The sequence below is a fragment of the Sinohyriopsis cumingii genome, chromosome 2 (assembly GCF_028554795.1).
Source record: "Sinohyriopsis cumingii isolate HCF-2022 chromosome 2, ASM2855479v2, whole genome shotgun sequence".
Lineage (NCBI taxonomy): Eukaryota > Metazoa > Mollusca > Bivalvia > Unionida > Unionidae > Sinohyriopsis > Sinohyriopsis cumingii.
Window position 1 is genome coordinate 54,511,749 of NC_142962.1, and position 17,273 is coordinate 54,529,021.

Here is a 17,273-nt window from a genome sequence, read left to right on the forward strand (position 1 = left end):
GTTAACCTTACTAGAAAAAGATTCTAAAAATGTGACATGTACCTCTCCAGGCACTTGCCTTGGCCGAGTTAATCAACTCAGGAATCCAGCCATTACAGAATCTACATGTGCTTCAGAAAATCGGGGAAGATAAAAAGACAGAATGGGCACATTTCTGGATCAACAGAGGACTCACAGGTAAATTACATGAAATAAATGCAAAATTTTCCCTGCCTGTAATAGCAGGTAGTTAGACATATCAGATATACTTGATTATAAATCATGACCAACTGCAAGCTGCACAGAGCCAGATCTGCTGTTACATTATGTACTGGCACATCTTGGTTTATACATTTTCTTAGGAGTAAGCAGTAAAACATGTGCATTATGCAATGGCAGATCTGAGTGCATGTTGTTAACGGTTGGACTCCACTTATAAGCAAGTATATATCGGAGGCATCACTTTTCTGGTGACGTTTGAAATGTAAACTGAGCTGCTATTGTCAACATTCTGGTTTTTTAAGCCTTGCTGAGTATTGCCAAAAGTGAAGTAGCTGTAAAGGTTGTAATACCAGATACAACCAATAGGTCTGTTGTTAAGACTGATTTAGGATTATTTCTCTTGTTACCATTAAATTTACACATGCAGCAAATCTGTAAGCAGACCAGCTTGACATATGAAAAATATTAAGCTCCCCTCTGTGGCAAAGCCCCCGTGTTGCCATCAGTGGTTACACATTATAAAATCATAAACATATGTACATATTCACTTCATCTTAATCAGTCCATCTTCCTAGGTCCTTGGCAACAGTTTATGAATGGGTTAAGGGGGCTAACTCTTGTCAGTACATTTACAATATTGATACATGCTTTGTACGTATTACATTTAGCTAATGATCAAATAGGTTTTGTGTACCTAATATGCATTGCTGTTTTACCTTGAATGATAAATCTTGGTAATGATATGTATCTTGATGATTGCTACACCTTCATCATTAAAGTAGGTGACAGTGATCCATATATCATGCTTCAGTAATTTGGTTAAATTTTGTGTTTTAAGTTTATTTGTCTGCAGCATTCAGTGCTGGATTTATTATACTTGATGATGATACACATTTCAATTAGTATGACACCTTACAAGAAAAGAAGCTCAAAATGATATTTGTTTCATCCTTTACTGGCTTGGTTAAAAATTGTTGTGCTTATCTCATGACCATGCAAGATTTTGGCATGCTGTGTGCACACTGTCCTACCTAGAATCATGAAACTTGGTAATGAGATGCATCTTGATAAGTACAACACCTTTATTACAAAATCTTGCTTCTGTGACTTTGTTGAAATTTTGTTTTTATAGTTAATATCCTTTATTACAAAACTTATTTCTTGCTTTTGTGACTTTGTTGAAATTTTGTTTTTATAGTTAATATCTTGGTGCATTAGATTCATAAAGCTTGATAACCAAATGCATCCCTTTTTTTAATTTCATCCTTGCAACATAAGAAGGTCACTGTGACCCTCATATTTTGCTTTGCCAGCACAGGTTAAGTATTTGTATTTAGCTCATGACCACATATATTTTTGCATGCTATATATATGTTATTCATAGCCTGCTCAGAAAGCTCTTTTTGCTATGTATATATGTTAATCCTTTCCTGCTCAGAAAGCCCTTTTTGCTATACATATATATATATGTTAATCCTTGTCTGCTCAGAAAGCCATTTTATATATATATATATATATATATGTTAATCCTAGCCTGCTCAGAAATCCCTTTTTGACCAATGCAGTTGGAAAGAGGAACAAATATGCTGATGAACGGTTTAACAGTGTATCTTTTATAAGCTTTTCTTATGTGCGGAGGTGTCAGTAAGTACTACTATATATATAATAATTATATTGTACAGGTGAATGAGTAGATGCTAGTAAAGTTGATGCCATGCATTGCACATGAGATTTAGGCTATTGTGGCTAATCAAGGAAAGTATTGGTCATACTATTTAATACTCCCACTAAAACTTGGCTTCAAGTGATGGAAATGATTTGAAAACAAAAACAACATATATCTTAGTTTATACCAGCTCATTATAGCATAGAAGAGATTGTACATTTCCTTTATTGTTTTGTGCCATTTTTTATCCTGTCACAAGGCATGTCATTTTGTAGGTTTAAGAGCACTTTAGTCTGATTTATTTTCTGCATGATAATATTCATGTAGCTGCAGGAGGGGAGATATGTGACAATTAATTACATGATGGCATATAAAGTATTCACTTTTACCTCAGTAGAAGTACCTTATTCATGGTTATTTGGACCAAGGCAAATGTCATTATTTCTTGGACCAAGGTAAATTTCATGGTTACTTGTACCAAGGTGAATTTCATAGTTACTTGTACCAAGGTAAATTTCATGGTTACTTGTACCAAGGTGAATTTCATAGTTACTTGGACCAAGGTGAATTTCATAGTTACTTGGACCAAGGTGAATTTCATAGTTACATGGACCAAGGTGAATTTCATGGTTACTTGGACCACAGTAAATGTCATGGGTAGCTGAGCATGTCATAAGCTATGTTGACTCACCGACAGAAATAAATTTCGTGCAGATGATTATTGCAATAAATTTATTAACTTCTTTAAATTTTACATTGTTGAAAGAAAAAGTTGATATGTATTCTAAGTGCTTGTGTTTACATGCATATGTAGACAACCTGAGTAGAATTCCGTGCCATTCAAATGATTTTTATGATCTTTATTTCTTTTAGAATCTCTGGATTTATACTTTGTTGTGTCTGTAGTGGGGGCAAATGTATTTTACAAACACCAAAGCCTAGATTATGATTTTATAAGCAGCTAAAACATTTTAGTAATTAGTCTCTATAGCTTAGATATTGACATGAGTTGTGATCCTTTTTGTTAGAGAATAATGGACAACCTGAAGAAAAGAATCTTTTTACTGGCTTGATATTAGCACTTGTTCACTTTTGCACATGCCAACTGTAGAGACCAAATCAAGCATTTAAGAATGCAAAGCAATCCATTGCCACTGCACTATCCTTTGCACTTGAAATCAGTCATGTTTATTAGGGATGATGATAGAAATTTGAGGTCTTAGAGATGGAAATTTATCTTGATTATTAGGTTCCCCCATCAAGATTTGTGAGTGCTATAGTGATCACTGTGTCTGATGTCAGTTTCCATGTCTTTTCATCTGTCCATCCATTCACGCTTCTTTTAAGAACCATTTATATGATTTGGAAGGTGAATTGCCTCTTACATATAGTGTGGCAGAGTGACAAACTAACTCTGTTTTTGGCTAAATGTTTTTATTTATCAGATGCAAAACTTGTGATGTCCCAGGATATGAGTTGCTCTATAACTGGGTCTTGGCTGCTTTATTCTGGCCTCAGTTTGCTCTTATCTGCCTTGCTGCTGTCTTCCAACTAAGAGTTCCTCCTCCCTCCCAGATCTGGTGTATTTGTCTTAAGTTAAGCATGACAATGTTGCTGTAGTAAAAATAACCACAAAAACAGTCTCATCGGTTTGGGTTCTATAAGGGTCAGAGGGATATTTCCAGCTATGTCGTGTACAACATGAATGTCTAACCAGACCCAGAGATTAATGCCTTATATGGTCTATTAGTATTTATGAATGCTATGGAAACACATGGGTCTGTTAGTGTCATATTTATGAATGATAGGGATACAAATATGGTCTACTAGTGTCATTTATAAAATGCTATACATACAGGTATGGTCTTTTAGTATCATATTTATTAGTGTCATATTTATGAATAATATGGACACAAGTATGGTCTATTAGTGTCACATCTATGAATAATATGAAAACACATATGGTCTCTATTAGTTCGTTCCATTCTATTAGTGTTGTATTGATGAATGTTTTGATACACATATGGTCTGTTAGTGTCATATTTATGAATGCTGTGGATATACATATAGTCAGCTAGTGTCATAATTATGAATGCTATGGATACAGATAAGGTCTATTAGTGTCATACTCATGAATGCTATAGATACATGTATGGTCTGTTAGTGTCATAATTATAAATGCTGTGGATACACATATGGTCTATTAGTGCCATAATTATGAATGCTATGGATACACATATGGTCTATTAGTGTCATAGTTATAAATGCTATGGATATACATATGGTCTATTAGTGTCATAATTATAAATGCTATGGATACATATATGGTCTATTAGTGTAATAATTATGAGTGCTATGGATACACACATGGTCTATTAGTGTCATAATTATGAATGCTATGGATACACATATGGTCTGTTAGTGTTGCATTAATGAATGTTTTGGATACACACATGGTCTATTAGTGTCATAATTATGAATGCTATGGATACACATATGGTCTGTTAGTGTTGCATTAATGAATGTTTTGGATACACACATGGTCTATTAGTGTCATAATTATAAATGCTATGGATATACATGAATGCTATTGATACACATATGGTCTGTTAGTGTTGCATTAATGAATGTTTTGGATACACACATGGTCTATTAGTGTCATAATTATAAATGCTATGGATACACATATGGTCTATTAGTGTCGTAATTATAAATGCTATGTATGCACATATGGTCTATTAGTGTCATAATTATAAATGCTATAGATACATGCATGGTCTATTAGTGTCATAATTATAAATGCTGTGGATACACATGAATGCTATTGATACACATATGGTCTGTTAGTGTTGCATTAATGAATGTTTTGGATACACACATGGTCTATTAGTGTCATAATTATAAATGCTATGGATACACATATGGTCTATTAGTGTCGTAATTATAAATGCTATGTATGCACATATGGTCTATTAGTGTCATAATTATAAATGCTATGGGTACACATATGGTCTATTAGTATCATAATTATGAATGCTATGGACACACGTATGGTCTGTTAGTGTTGTATTAATAAATGCTATGGATACACATATGGTCTATTAGTGTCATAATTATAAATGCTATGGGTACACATATGGTCTATTAGTATCATAATTATGAATGCTATGGACACACGTATGGTCTGTTAGTGTTGTATTAATAAATGCTATGGATACACATATGGTCTATTAGTATCATAATTATGAATGCTATGGGTACACATATGGTCTGTTAGTGTCATAATTATAAATGCTATGGATGCACATGTGGTCTATTAGTGTCGTAATTATAAATGCTATGTATACACATATGGTCTATTAGTGTCATAATTATGAATGCTATGGATACATGTATGGCCTATTAGTGTCATAATTATGAATGATATGGATACACATATGGTCTGTTAGTGTTGTATTAATAAATGCTATGGATACACATATGGTCTATTAGTGTCATAATTATAAATGCTATGGGTACACATATGGTCTGTTAGTGTCATAATTATAAATGCTATGGATACACACATGGTCTGTTAGTGTCATAATTATGAATACTGTGGATACACATATGGTCTGTTAGTGTTGTATTAATGAATGTTTTGCATACACACATGGTCTATTAGTGTCAGTTATAAATGCTATGGATACACATATGGTATCACGGTACCAATTGTTTTTCCATATACCTCAATGCTAATGTTTTGTGAAATAAATATACTTTCTGTCCTACTTGGGCATGCATGTCACACGCTGTCATATAGAACAATGCTAGATTGTCAATTTGACAATGACATAACCAGGTACTCCATTGCATTTAAGAGAGATAACTCTACTGGAACTAGACAGGGGTAAGAGTTATCTAGTCACAACAAGCACATTTTCAGTCATGTGTACCATATTTTAAAAAAATCATAAAAAATACAAAATATGATCTAGATAGAAATTAACACAAGCTCACATGTTGCCAAGAGGCTCAACTTTTTTTTAAGCCAAACAGAAAGCACAAGTCTTACATAATGCACCAATCACAGCTAGTTTTGTTCTTTAATTCTGAATACAATGTTCCATACACCTTAAGCTCCGCCCACCTGGACTTGCGCAATTGGTACCGTTATACCTATAGCAAACCTTAATTTTTCCAATAATCTGTGAAATAGTTCGGGACTGTATAAGTAACAAATATACTTAGTCTCACTTGTGAAAAACAATTTGATGAGGTACTAACCTATGTCTTATATGAATGTGTATAGAAATGTCATTGAGCTGTTTGAACTATTGTTTTCATACTTTTGCTTCACCATCAAAATCATCTTTTGAAATAAAATGAATTCTTTCAACTATGAGTTCTATCTTATTCATATCAGCAATTATTGAACTTCACATAGGTGATATGGGATAAATTACATTATATCATATTATGTAATAACTAGGTCAAAGGTCAATGTACCAAATAGTATGCACCTGTCCTACTTCAAAATGTACAATTCACCTAAAAGAAAGGAATTTATATTTGTTTGGTAGGTGCAGAACTTAACATCAGAGACAGGTGGACATGACCCAATCTTATTATAAAGTATAAGCTTTGACCACTTTACACTATCTACAGATACAAGAGGTCACTAACCACCAGTCCTCACACAAAGGTCCACCTACCCATCCTCTTTGTAACACAAATAGTAAGCTTTCCTCCTTTGTAATGTGAATAAAATTGTTTCAATAAGCCAGTCAGTCACCAAATATAGTAAATCGCAGCTTCTAAGTGGTTATGTTTGGATTGGGAGGTGAAATTAGGGGAATAAAATACAGAAAAATGCCAAATATAAACACTAAGTATAGCACATCAAATGGAGTTAAAAACAGGAGGAAAGTGTTTATCTAAAAGGGAGAGGTAGCTTATGATAAAGGAATTAAAGGTGGCAAAGTCAGCAATGCGAAAAATGAGAAGTGAAAGTTTGATGACCTTACCTTGGACAAATATATGGGGCAGGGCCCAACAGGTCCAAGGACAGCCCAAAGGCCACTGTGCTATAACATCCCTTACAGGACCCAAATTTCAAGTGAAGTTGTGTTCATTTCCATCTAATATAAAAGGGTGAATAATTTAGATAATATAGATACATATAAAGTATATTTCTTCTACATAAGAATTTAATAATAATTGGCATAAGATAGAGAGAAACTTATCTCAGAGCCAAGCAGAACATACCTTATCAGTTTTTAAACTTGTAAACTTTACTGTGAGAAATTATCAAATTGCTTCTACTTACATTTGCATCAAGATTGAGGGCTAATATAATACTTCACAAATCTTCTCTTTATTTTCATAATCAGTCACTGAAAATGTGCGATTTTATTTCCTTGAAATGTTATGACTGGTGTAAGGGAGATAACTGAATGATATACATAAGGTGTGGTAACCTTGAATACATTATCCATGTAATATAGATGAGTTCATCAACAACCTGTATTAACTTCATTGCAATTAAATTATCTCAAAATACATTACTGACAAAGTGAGAACCTAACATTTAGGCTCCTATGTTTAGTGGAGACCTCAAGAGTCATGTAATTTTAATTTCTAAGATGACGCAGCTCTTTCATATCACATAGTTCATATTTTCTACAATGCCGGCATGTAGAGTGCAGCCTTCCATAACCATGCAGATATCATCTCATGCCAATTTGGATTCTTGCGATGGGATGCAAAGTTTCAAGAACAGTGTGGATTTGAATGGAATGAATACGCACTGTGTGACTAAAATGGTTATCATTCTGTAATGTTGGACCAAACATGGAAATTCCACAGGAGCAGCTTGACAGAAAGAAATAGGATTAATTGAAAGTCAATAGTAGATTATAATTGGGCTTATATAAGTGCCAATGGGAAATGCTGACTTAAGGAAACTGTTCTTGTTTGTTGGTATTCACTGCTACTTCAACAAAAGGGAATGCAAGAGAACTGAACTAACTACATGAACAATTTCAAAGCAGGAGAGTGTAAAAAAAAAAGGGACAATTAGAGCAGGACAATTCAAATCAAAATGGGAAGGAATACCAAATCCTTAATAAATTACCTAAAAATTATTCATGCCAGAACATCCCACATGATACAAGTGATCTATCTACAAGTGTACTTAGAATGTTCTCTATCCTGGTTTATGGCATGCCTTACAAGAACAAGATAGTTGTTTTTGTACACATGATTTTTCATCTTTTGCAGGTACAATAGCCAATATTTGGCCAAAATCAACTATATTATGTTTCCATAACTTATTTTGTTGCATGCATTCCAATCTAGGAGGTAACAGCACATACATAAAGGCATCAGGTAACACAAGTCTATATCTATCATAGCTATAGTTATCAAAAGTCCCCATCCAAAGCCATCTTGTGCTATTTTCTAAAGATTTCATACATTTTATTCTTAAAGAACTTTCAATATTTGACCAAAAGTGTTCAGCATACATTTGTTTTCCTACATCAAACTAGTATAGTTCATAAATGCCGCCCACATGTATGCGTTTCTATGGAAACACTGTGAGGCTATTCTTTCCTTTAGGTATCACGGTACCAATTGTTTTTCCATATACCTCAATGCTAATGTTTTGTGAAATAAATATACTTTCTGTCCTACTTGGGCATGCATGTCACACGCTGTCATATAGAACAATGCTAGATTGTCAATTTGACAATGACATAACCAGGTACTCCATTGCATTTAAGAGAGATAACTCTACTGGAACTAGACAGGGGTAAGAGTTATCTAGTCACAACAAGCACATTTTCAGTCATGTGTACCATATTTTAAAAAAATCATAAAAAATACAAAATATGATCTAGATAGAAATTAACACAAGCTCACATGTTGCCAAGAGGCTCAACTTTTTTTTAAGCCAAACAGAAAGCACAAGTCTTACATAATGCACCAATCACAGCTAGTTTTGTTCTTTAATTCTGAATACAATGTTCCATACACCTTAAGCTCCGCCCACCTGGACTTGCGCAATTGGTACCGTTATACCATATGGTCTATTAGTGTCATAATTATAAATGCTATGGATACACATATGGTCTATTAGTGTCATAATTATGAATGATATGGATACATGTATGGTCTATTAGTGTCATAATTATAAATGCTATGGATACACATATGGTCTATTAGTGTCATAATTATGAATGCTATGGATACACATATGGTCTGTTAGTGTTGTATTAATAAATGTTTTGGATACACACATGGTCTGTTAGTGTCATAATTATGAATGCTGTGGATACACACATGGTCTATTAGTGTCATAATTATGAATGCTATGGATACATGTATGGTCTGTTAGTGTTGCATTAATGAATGTTTTGGATACACACATGGTCTATTAGTATCAAATTATAAATGCTATGGATACACATATGGTCTATTAGTGTCATAATTATAAATGCTATGGATGCACATGTGGTCTATTAGTGTCATAATTATGAATGCTATGGGTATACATATGGTCTATTAGTGTCATAATTATAAATGCTATGGATATACATATGGTCTATTAGTGTCATAATTATAAATGCTATGGATACACATATGGTCTATTAGTGTCATAATTATAAATGCTATGGATACACATATGGTTAATTAGTGTCATAATTATAAATGCTATGGATATACATATGGTCTATTAGTGTCATAATTATAAATCCTATGGATACACATATGGTCTATTAGTGTCATAATTATAAATGTTCTGGATACACACCTGGTCTGTTAGTGTCTTATTGTCATAGACTCAGTGTTACCTATCAGTGCATTATAATGAGGTCAGGATAAATATTTTTCTTCAGTATATGATGTCTCTATTTATGTTTGCTCAGAAATTCTTGTTGGAAGTTATTGGTGTAAATTGTTTAACTCCTTGGACTGTAGGTAGCAAGAGAAAATGTTATTGTAGAATGTTGTTCTTTGATCACAGAGGATTACCATTTTAATAGCTTCTCTATTTTTGATAATGCATCCCTGTGTAGCCATACTATCAGACTTCCTGTGGCCCAATAAGTCAAAGTTTACTGACCTTAAAGCTGCATAATAGTTGTTATGTCTTATTGATTTGAGCTTTTTTAAGCATTAAAGAATTGAAGCCCCAACCCCTTACCTGACTACTTACAAACGAGTATCTTTGAAGAAAAGTAATCGAGGTCATCATTTGGTATCTGAAGTTCAATTTCGAAACAGGAGTCATCATAATAGTATGGTTCAATTTCGAAACAGGAGTCATCATAATAGTATGGTTCAATTCAGCTGAACAGGTCTGATTAAACAGGATGTATTTAATCTGTGCATAAATCTATTGTTTCACATCTTTTTGCAGCCTTTGAGAAGCTGTTGAAGGACACAGCAGGGAAATATTGTGTTGGGGACAGCATCACACTGGCTGATATCTGTCTTGTGCCACAGGTGTATAATGCTCACAGGTCAGACATGATTGTGTAATTGTATAAATCTTTTTTTTTTCTTAATATTATTTATTTATGTCTGTTTTGTAATATTAGCAGATTACATCAAGTAATTCAATACTTTGTGGATGTCTAACCAATAGTTATAAATGTTTAGATAAAAGATTAATGGTATATATTCTTGTGGGCTTCCCATTCAGGTTCACAGCTACATACAAAGTGCATGAACAGGTTTAATTACATGAATTTGTACCTTTTTGTATTCCCCACGATGACAGTGGTAAGGACAAACAGACCCTGAAACAAACATTTTACCAAATCTGTTTGATTTACATTTGGCATGCAGCCCATTTTTATTCCATTCACCTTTGCATATCTTTAGTCATCTTGTTTTTCATGCATGGTCTGAGAAATGCATTCAGGGTTTGCGTTTATCACTTTCTTCATATTTCTTTCATTTTCACTTTTGGAATGAAATGGAAATGCATTTTCTGAAGTTAGATTTCCTATTTTTGAGAGTATGAAAGGGAGAGAACTATTGCATTTTCTATCATGACTTTTTTAAAAGTGTGTTTTAATGAAAATCAAATGCAATAGACAGCATTGAATTGTTTTTTTAAAAATATAACCACAGATTTAATAAGTGCAAAAAGTATGTAGAGTATGTCGGCATTTTTATTTTTCATTTCATTCATATAAATTTTGTATAGATACTACCATTAGCAATGATGTTATGACATCACTGGCAGTTGTTTTTTACTCACCAGGCCTTTTTGGACCGTAAGCTGAGTAAGCTTATGATGTCAGTTAATTATTGGTTTGTTACCACTCTAGAGGCCACATTTTGGAGAGAAAAAATCTGATTTGATCAACCTTTGTCTATGTATGTACAATAACTTTGGTGAGGTTGAATATGAGCAAGATCTATGCATGTTTATTAAGTGATCTTGCATCATATCAACTGAACACTTTGGTGCCCATATTTCTAATCTGATTTTGACCAAACTTGAAATATATGCTCATATCACCAAGATCTCTGGTTAGATTGATAATGAGTGGGGTTGATGCGTAATAATGAGGTGATCTTGCATCTGATTGGCTTAAATTTTATTAGGCTAGAGACAGTATTTTGGAGCTGATTGAGAGTAAACTTCATGATTAGACTTGAATAAAAATTTTACACAAGTATAGTTATGAGCAGGATCAATGCACATTAATGATGTAATCTTGCATCTGATTGGCTGAGCTGGTCACAGTGGCTATTTCAGATAAGATTTTTGTACGACATAATAAGTAGGCTTCTATCATCAAGATGGCCAATGAGTTTTATTATGAGCCAGATGTATGCATATTAATAAAATTCAGCACTGTCTGTTAGAAATAGTTCTCAGTTCATATACTATGTAATCAGCGTTTATTTCTTTTGACATACCAGTCACCACTTGTTGACGGAAAACGATGGAATGAACCCATGATATTGATTATTGTCGAGACTCACTGGGTTTACAGAATTCTTCCCTATGCACAGTTATGCAAATGAGATAAAAGATGTAATTTTAGGTTACAAGATACATAAATTATTATACTTGATAAAAATTAGCAAAATCATAATTTTAGGGATTAAAATGAACAATTTGTTGTTTATAACAGTATAAAGAACAAAAATACAAATATTGATAGAGAAAATGTGCAGTTGAAAACAGCATAAATTACATACAGTATTGTAATTAAAGATCAAACTTTCTTTTCAGATTTATATATATATATATTTGTTTGCAAGTATTTATTTTTTTCTGATATTGATTTTGCTCAAGTAAGAAAATATTTTTGTAAAATCCATGTTCAGTATATTGAATGACATTACTCTCAGATAATTTTTGAAATTTGTAATTTCTATTTTTAGCTTTTAATCAAAATATTTAAAAAACAATATGCTTCCTTCCTGAAACGTTTCATATTTAATTACCCAGAGTAAAGAAACTCTTGGCCATAAAAAATAAAAATGTGAATGATGATTTCTATTCGTGTGAAAGCTGTGTGACTGTACATGCTCATTATGACAATGTCTATGGAAATAATTTTTATACAACTATTGTAAAACAGGTAAAATCAACTTATGAAGTTTTGGGGATAGTTTATTTAGGTTTCCCTCTTACACTACTATATAAACTTACTTAGACCACTCCGGTGGCCTAAGTGGTTAGAGCGTCCCTCTCGGCTGCAGGAGGTCGCAGGTTCAAACCCCTGCCAAGTCATACCAAAGACTTATAAAAATGGTACTAGCAGCTGCCTCGCCTGGTGCTCAGCATTAAGAGGTTAGTGCTAGGACTGGTTGGCCTGGTGTCAAGATAATGTGACTGGGTGGACATGTCTGCGGCATGATGATACAGTGCTAGACATCACTACAAACTACCACACTGCAGACATTGTAGCGATATGACTGAATTTTTTTTAAAAATCATCTGCCATTGTAAACAAACTGATCCAGGATTATCATGTTTTGAGCTTTCACACATGGAAAGGGTTAGGTAGATACAGTAAGAGTAATTTCGGCCCATAAGCTGATCCAGAAGAAACTTGTATAGGTAAAATATGCCCCTCCCTGTTCCTTACATAATATATTCAGTTTTTATTCAGGGCTGTTTTTCATAAAGGAATTTGTTGTTGTTGTTGTTGTTGTTGTGGGGTTTAACGCCATTTTTCAGCACACGATAGGCTATACATGGCGGCCAGTATTAATGGTGGAGAAAGAACCAGGGAAAACCCCCGGAAAGAACCACCGACCCACGAGAAGCTACTGGCAGGCTTTCTCACATACCCACATTGGCCGAATCTGAGACTTGAACCCATGCAGACAGAGGTGAGATGGCAGTGATCCGTAACGGAGAGCGCTTTAGACCACTCGGCCACTCGGGGCCCCCATAAAGGAATTTAACAATTAAATTGCCTATAGTTTTCTTCTCCATTGTGTTACCTATATTTGTGGATTCTAGGCATTTAGGCTAGAAATCTCCTATCATGCTTATTGCATATTGCTGAATATATATATCCTAAATTATGCATTTGCATGAAATGTGGATAAAAGTCAATGATGCAACTTGTCAAACTTGACTTTCATTTTAAAACTATATACAGTCCTACTTGTTTGTGTTGACATCCTCGACCCCGAGGAAATATTGCTGACATAGGCGGATGTCGAGATAAGGGGGGGGGGGCGGGTCTGAAAAAAAATACAAGTTAATTTCGTCAGTATGGGGTGACCTGTCATCAGTGAGTAGCATTTACACTTTGAGAAAACAAACAATGGAAATTTTGAGTACATGAAGAAAAAACCAGTGTGAAATACACTTGTATATTGACAAATTACATTTTGGTTACCTTTATGTAATAAAATCCACAATCAAATATTCCATTGGTCACATCCTGATATGAAAACATTCACAACGATATTCATTGTCGGTATCAGCACATGGTTGCATAGTTGATATTTACAAGCTTCCAGTACATGTACTTAAATTGTCCTAGATTTTGGTTAGTCTGTTCTCATCTTATTGAGGCTACCAAGGGGATGGGGCTATTCACAGGGAAATGAAAACCTGTCAACAAGTTGGTTTAAACAGTACATGTATTTAGTTACAGAAGTCATTGTGAAAAGTACATAAAAGCGAACAAGAGATATGCGGCTGATATGATTAATGAAGGCATAATATTGTATTCATTGACACATGTTAAATAAAGTTAAAAAAGAAGCTGTCACAGCACAGTTTTAATCACCGATCACTTTGGAAAATGCAAGAATCGATCAGATTTCATTGCTTTTATTTAAGTCGCCGCGCGAGGCCAACTTTATAGGACCAAACAAAAGCCTGTTTTTTTCTCTCCGTCCACGACATTAAAGCCTGGCGGCAAGATCAACTAATTGTTGAATAAAGTACAGGTCAATGATGCAACTTGTCAAATGATTAGGCAGGAAAATTGAAGCCTGTCGGCTAATTGTTGAACAAAGTATGGGTTGGAACTGGCAGTTTGTCGACATAAATGATTATAAAACAAAGGATTTGTTCAAGCTGGGACCAACGGCTTCTGTCGACATGTACGTTTATTTTTTATCTCGATGTCGACATAAGCATGACAATTTTGGTAGTAATAGTAAACCAAGGGACCGGGACTTTGCTTTTTTGTCGAAATAGGCGGCTGGTCGACATAAGTGATGTCGATATAAGTGGGTAGGACTATATTAGGTTCAGTTGATTACCTCTGACACCAATTTTCATTTCTTTTAAAACTTTTCTTGCATGCATATGTTTAGTGCTGACTTTCTGTCATATTCTTGCCAGAAAATGCAATTTAAGTATTTGTAGATCATTGTTCACAAAAGAATGTAATGTATACACTTTGTATTTGAATAATAGATTAATGTTGATACTGTGTATAGAGAAGAATTTAAAAATTTCAGAATGTCAGCAAGTTTGGATGAAAAGCTTAGTTTGTGTTATTAATAATTGAAACAGAAATATTCCTGATAATGATGATTGATTGTAAAATTTTATATATTTCAATGAATATTATGAAAGATAGATCGTATAGAAGCTGTAAAATATACAGCGCGAGGCACTCGTGCAACATATATGTTAGCTGTATTACTTTGCGATGAGGGTTATAAGTTCCGATACATTTATTGTTAAGACAATGAGTGAACTGGCACTGTTTTCGTATTATATATGAAATGGGTCTCCAGAATAGATGGTATGAAAAACAAAAGTTACAATCAGACATTAATACAAGCATATTTGTTCAGTGTGCAATGCTACCCCTCTTACCATGAACATTATTACTGGGTCATACCCAATTAGAACATATCCTCGTCCATTTCTTTTAATCATATTTTTCCTTAAGCTTCTGTATGTTCAGTGGTTAATATAAACAGGTTGCAGCTCTAGATTTTGTTTTTGTAGAAAATCATGTCACGTAATTGCATTTATTTCCTCGAGACAACACACTCCATCATAAATAAGCAATTATGTAAAATGAGGTGGCAAGGGTTAGAGGAAAACTCAGACTAAATGGATTAAATGCATAAGAAGAATTTGAATATAGTTATATGTACATGTATCCAACCAAGCGTATACACACATATAGTCCAGGGACATAGATACTTTTTAAAAGAGGCTTTTTACTCCCAGGAAAGAAGACGTTTCTACTAGTGGTGAGGCCTGCAATCAAACTGTTCATTTATAATTTGATTTGAAAAAATGGAGCAGCTATGGTAGACCATCTCATCCAATGTTGATGAGGGCTATTCCATTTAAACATACCACTACCCCACGGACAGCAAAATAAAAAACTTCCATGCATGGTCATCAATAAACAATAATCACTTCTGTGCCATGTCATATGAAAAGAAAAAATGCTTCTATCGGTGGTACCTATTTTATTTTAATAATATGTTTCTATAATGTCACCGTTGTGTTTGTTTTCTCTTCTGCACCACCCCCCCACCCCCCGTTAACAAAAATAACATCATTGCGGATTACTCATCGTAATTCGCGGGATTTCAGGGAAAATAAAAACTAAATCGGCAATTTCCCAATGAATTGTAACGGAATTACGGAAACAATGGGAACGTGGATATCCGGAAGTCATCGATTGTAGCCATATATGGTAAGGATGCTGCAGCCGAATATTTAGAACATGACATAAAATGGCGACAGAAATACAATGCAACATGTGGTCCATGGAAGATGTGGGGATATGGCTGACTTTTAGAGGTGAGAACTTGACGATAGACAGATACAAGGTTGAGACATTCTTCAGCCTCAGAATTAAGTTTGAAAATCGTACATTTGAAACTTGGAAAAAGTCCCCTTCTCTTATCTTCCATTTGATTGGTTAGAACTATTTGTATGACAAGTACGTGCTTCCGAAAAAAACATGACCTTGAAATAAACCGGATTGCGCACTTTCTCACGCGACTTCACGTGACCTTTTAAGCTAAACTGCTCGTAACATAATAATTTTGGTACCTATGTTTTGCTCTGACAGGCATTCAACTATGTATGCATACTAAAACTTTGACGTACTGTTATACATTTAAGGAACACCAGGCCATTTTCCCCACGCTATAGCTCGACATGGCCATGATCGCACCTACTTAATATGCAAGTACACCGCACAGAATGGAATGCTGTCTTCTCATTGGTTGACTGAAAATGAGGTACTGAACCTAGGTATAAACTGATTTTCAGTTGACTATAACGGGGACAGTATTCCATTTTTTGCGTTGCACTAGCATATTAAATGGGCGCGATCATGGTCATGTCGAGCGATAGCGTGGGAAAATGGTCTGGCATTCCGTAAATTTATAAATACTACGTAAAAGTTTTAGTAGGAGTATGAAGTCGAATGCCTGAGCGAAACATTGCTACCAAATGTATTATGCTATGCGCAGTTTAGCTTAAAATATCAGCGTTGATTCTTCAATAGTTAGTAGCAACAGGGGATGCTGCAAGAGGGCACAGGCGATCAAGATTAACGTTTTCTCAAAATGTCAACCTCACTACACCCAGTACTTTTTCCGCTTTAATATATAAAAAGCTGACATTATTACATCCGAATGTATTCATGGTTGAAAGGTCAAATGTCTATATTTAGTGTATATGACATTGGGCCATTTCTACAACAGATTCAGCAGGAAAAAAAACGAAAAACGAATTTTCAAAACGCTGGAAAACTAAATAAACGACCATATACGCTCACCTATGCCTACTTTTTAAATACTTTGTAGTTCTTTTTACGAGAATAATGGTAAAATGCATGCGAATATTTGCGGAAAACCCACGAATTACGACTTTTTCAAAGGTCACCCATGCCAGCAAGAATGGTAACTCTTCCCCGCACATGGGTATGTACAAAATGTA

At 34.3% G+C, this 17,273-nt stretch overlaps 1 protein-coding gene across 1 annotated transcript in view; it reads left to right on the top strand.

The window, feature by feature from the left end:
- The window catches only part of LOC149804886 (maleylacetoacetate isomerase-like), a 47,026-nt gene that overhangs the window by 23,240 nt on the left and 6,513 nt on the right, over positions 1 to 17,273 (top strand). The window contains exons 6-7 of the mRNA XM_089945578.1: positions 51 to 177; positions 10,272 to 10,374. Of these exons, the coding sequence (XP_089801704.1) occupies positions 51 to 177; positions 10,272 to 10,374 (230 nt within the window). The remainder of the gene's footprint in view (positions 1 to 50; positions 178 to 10,271; positions 10,375 to 17,273) is intronic.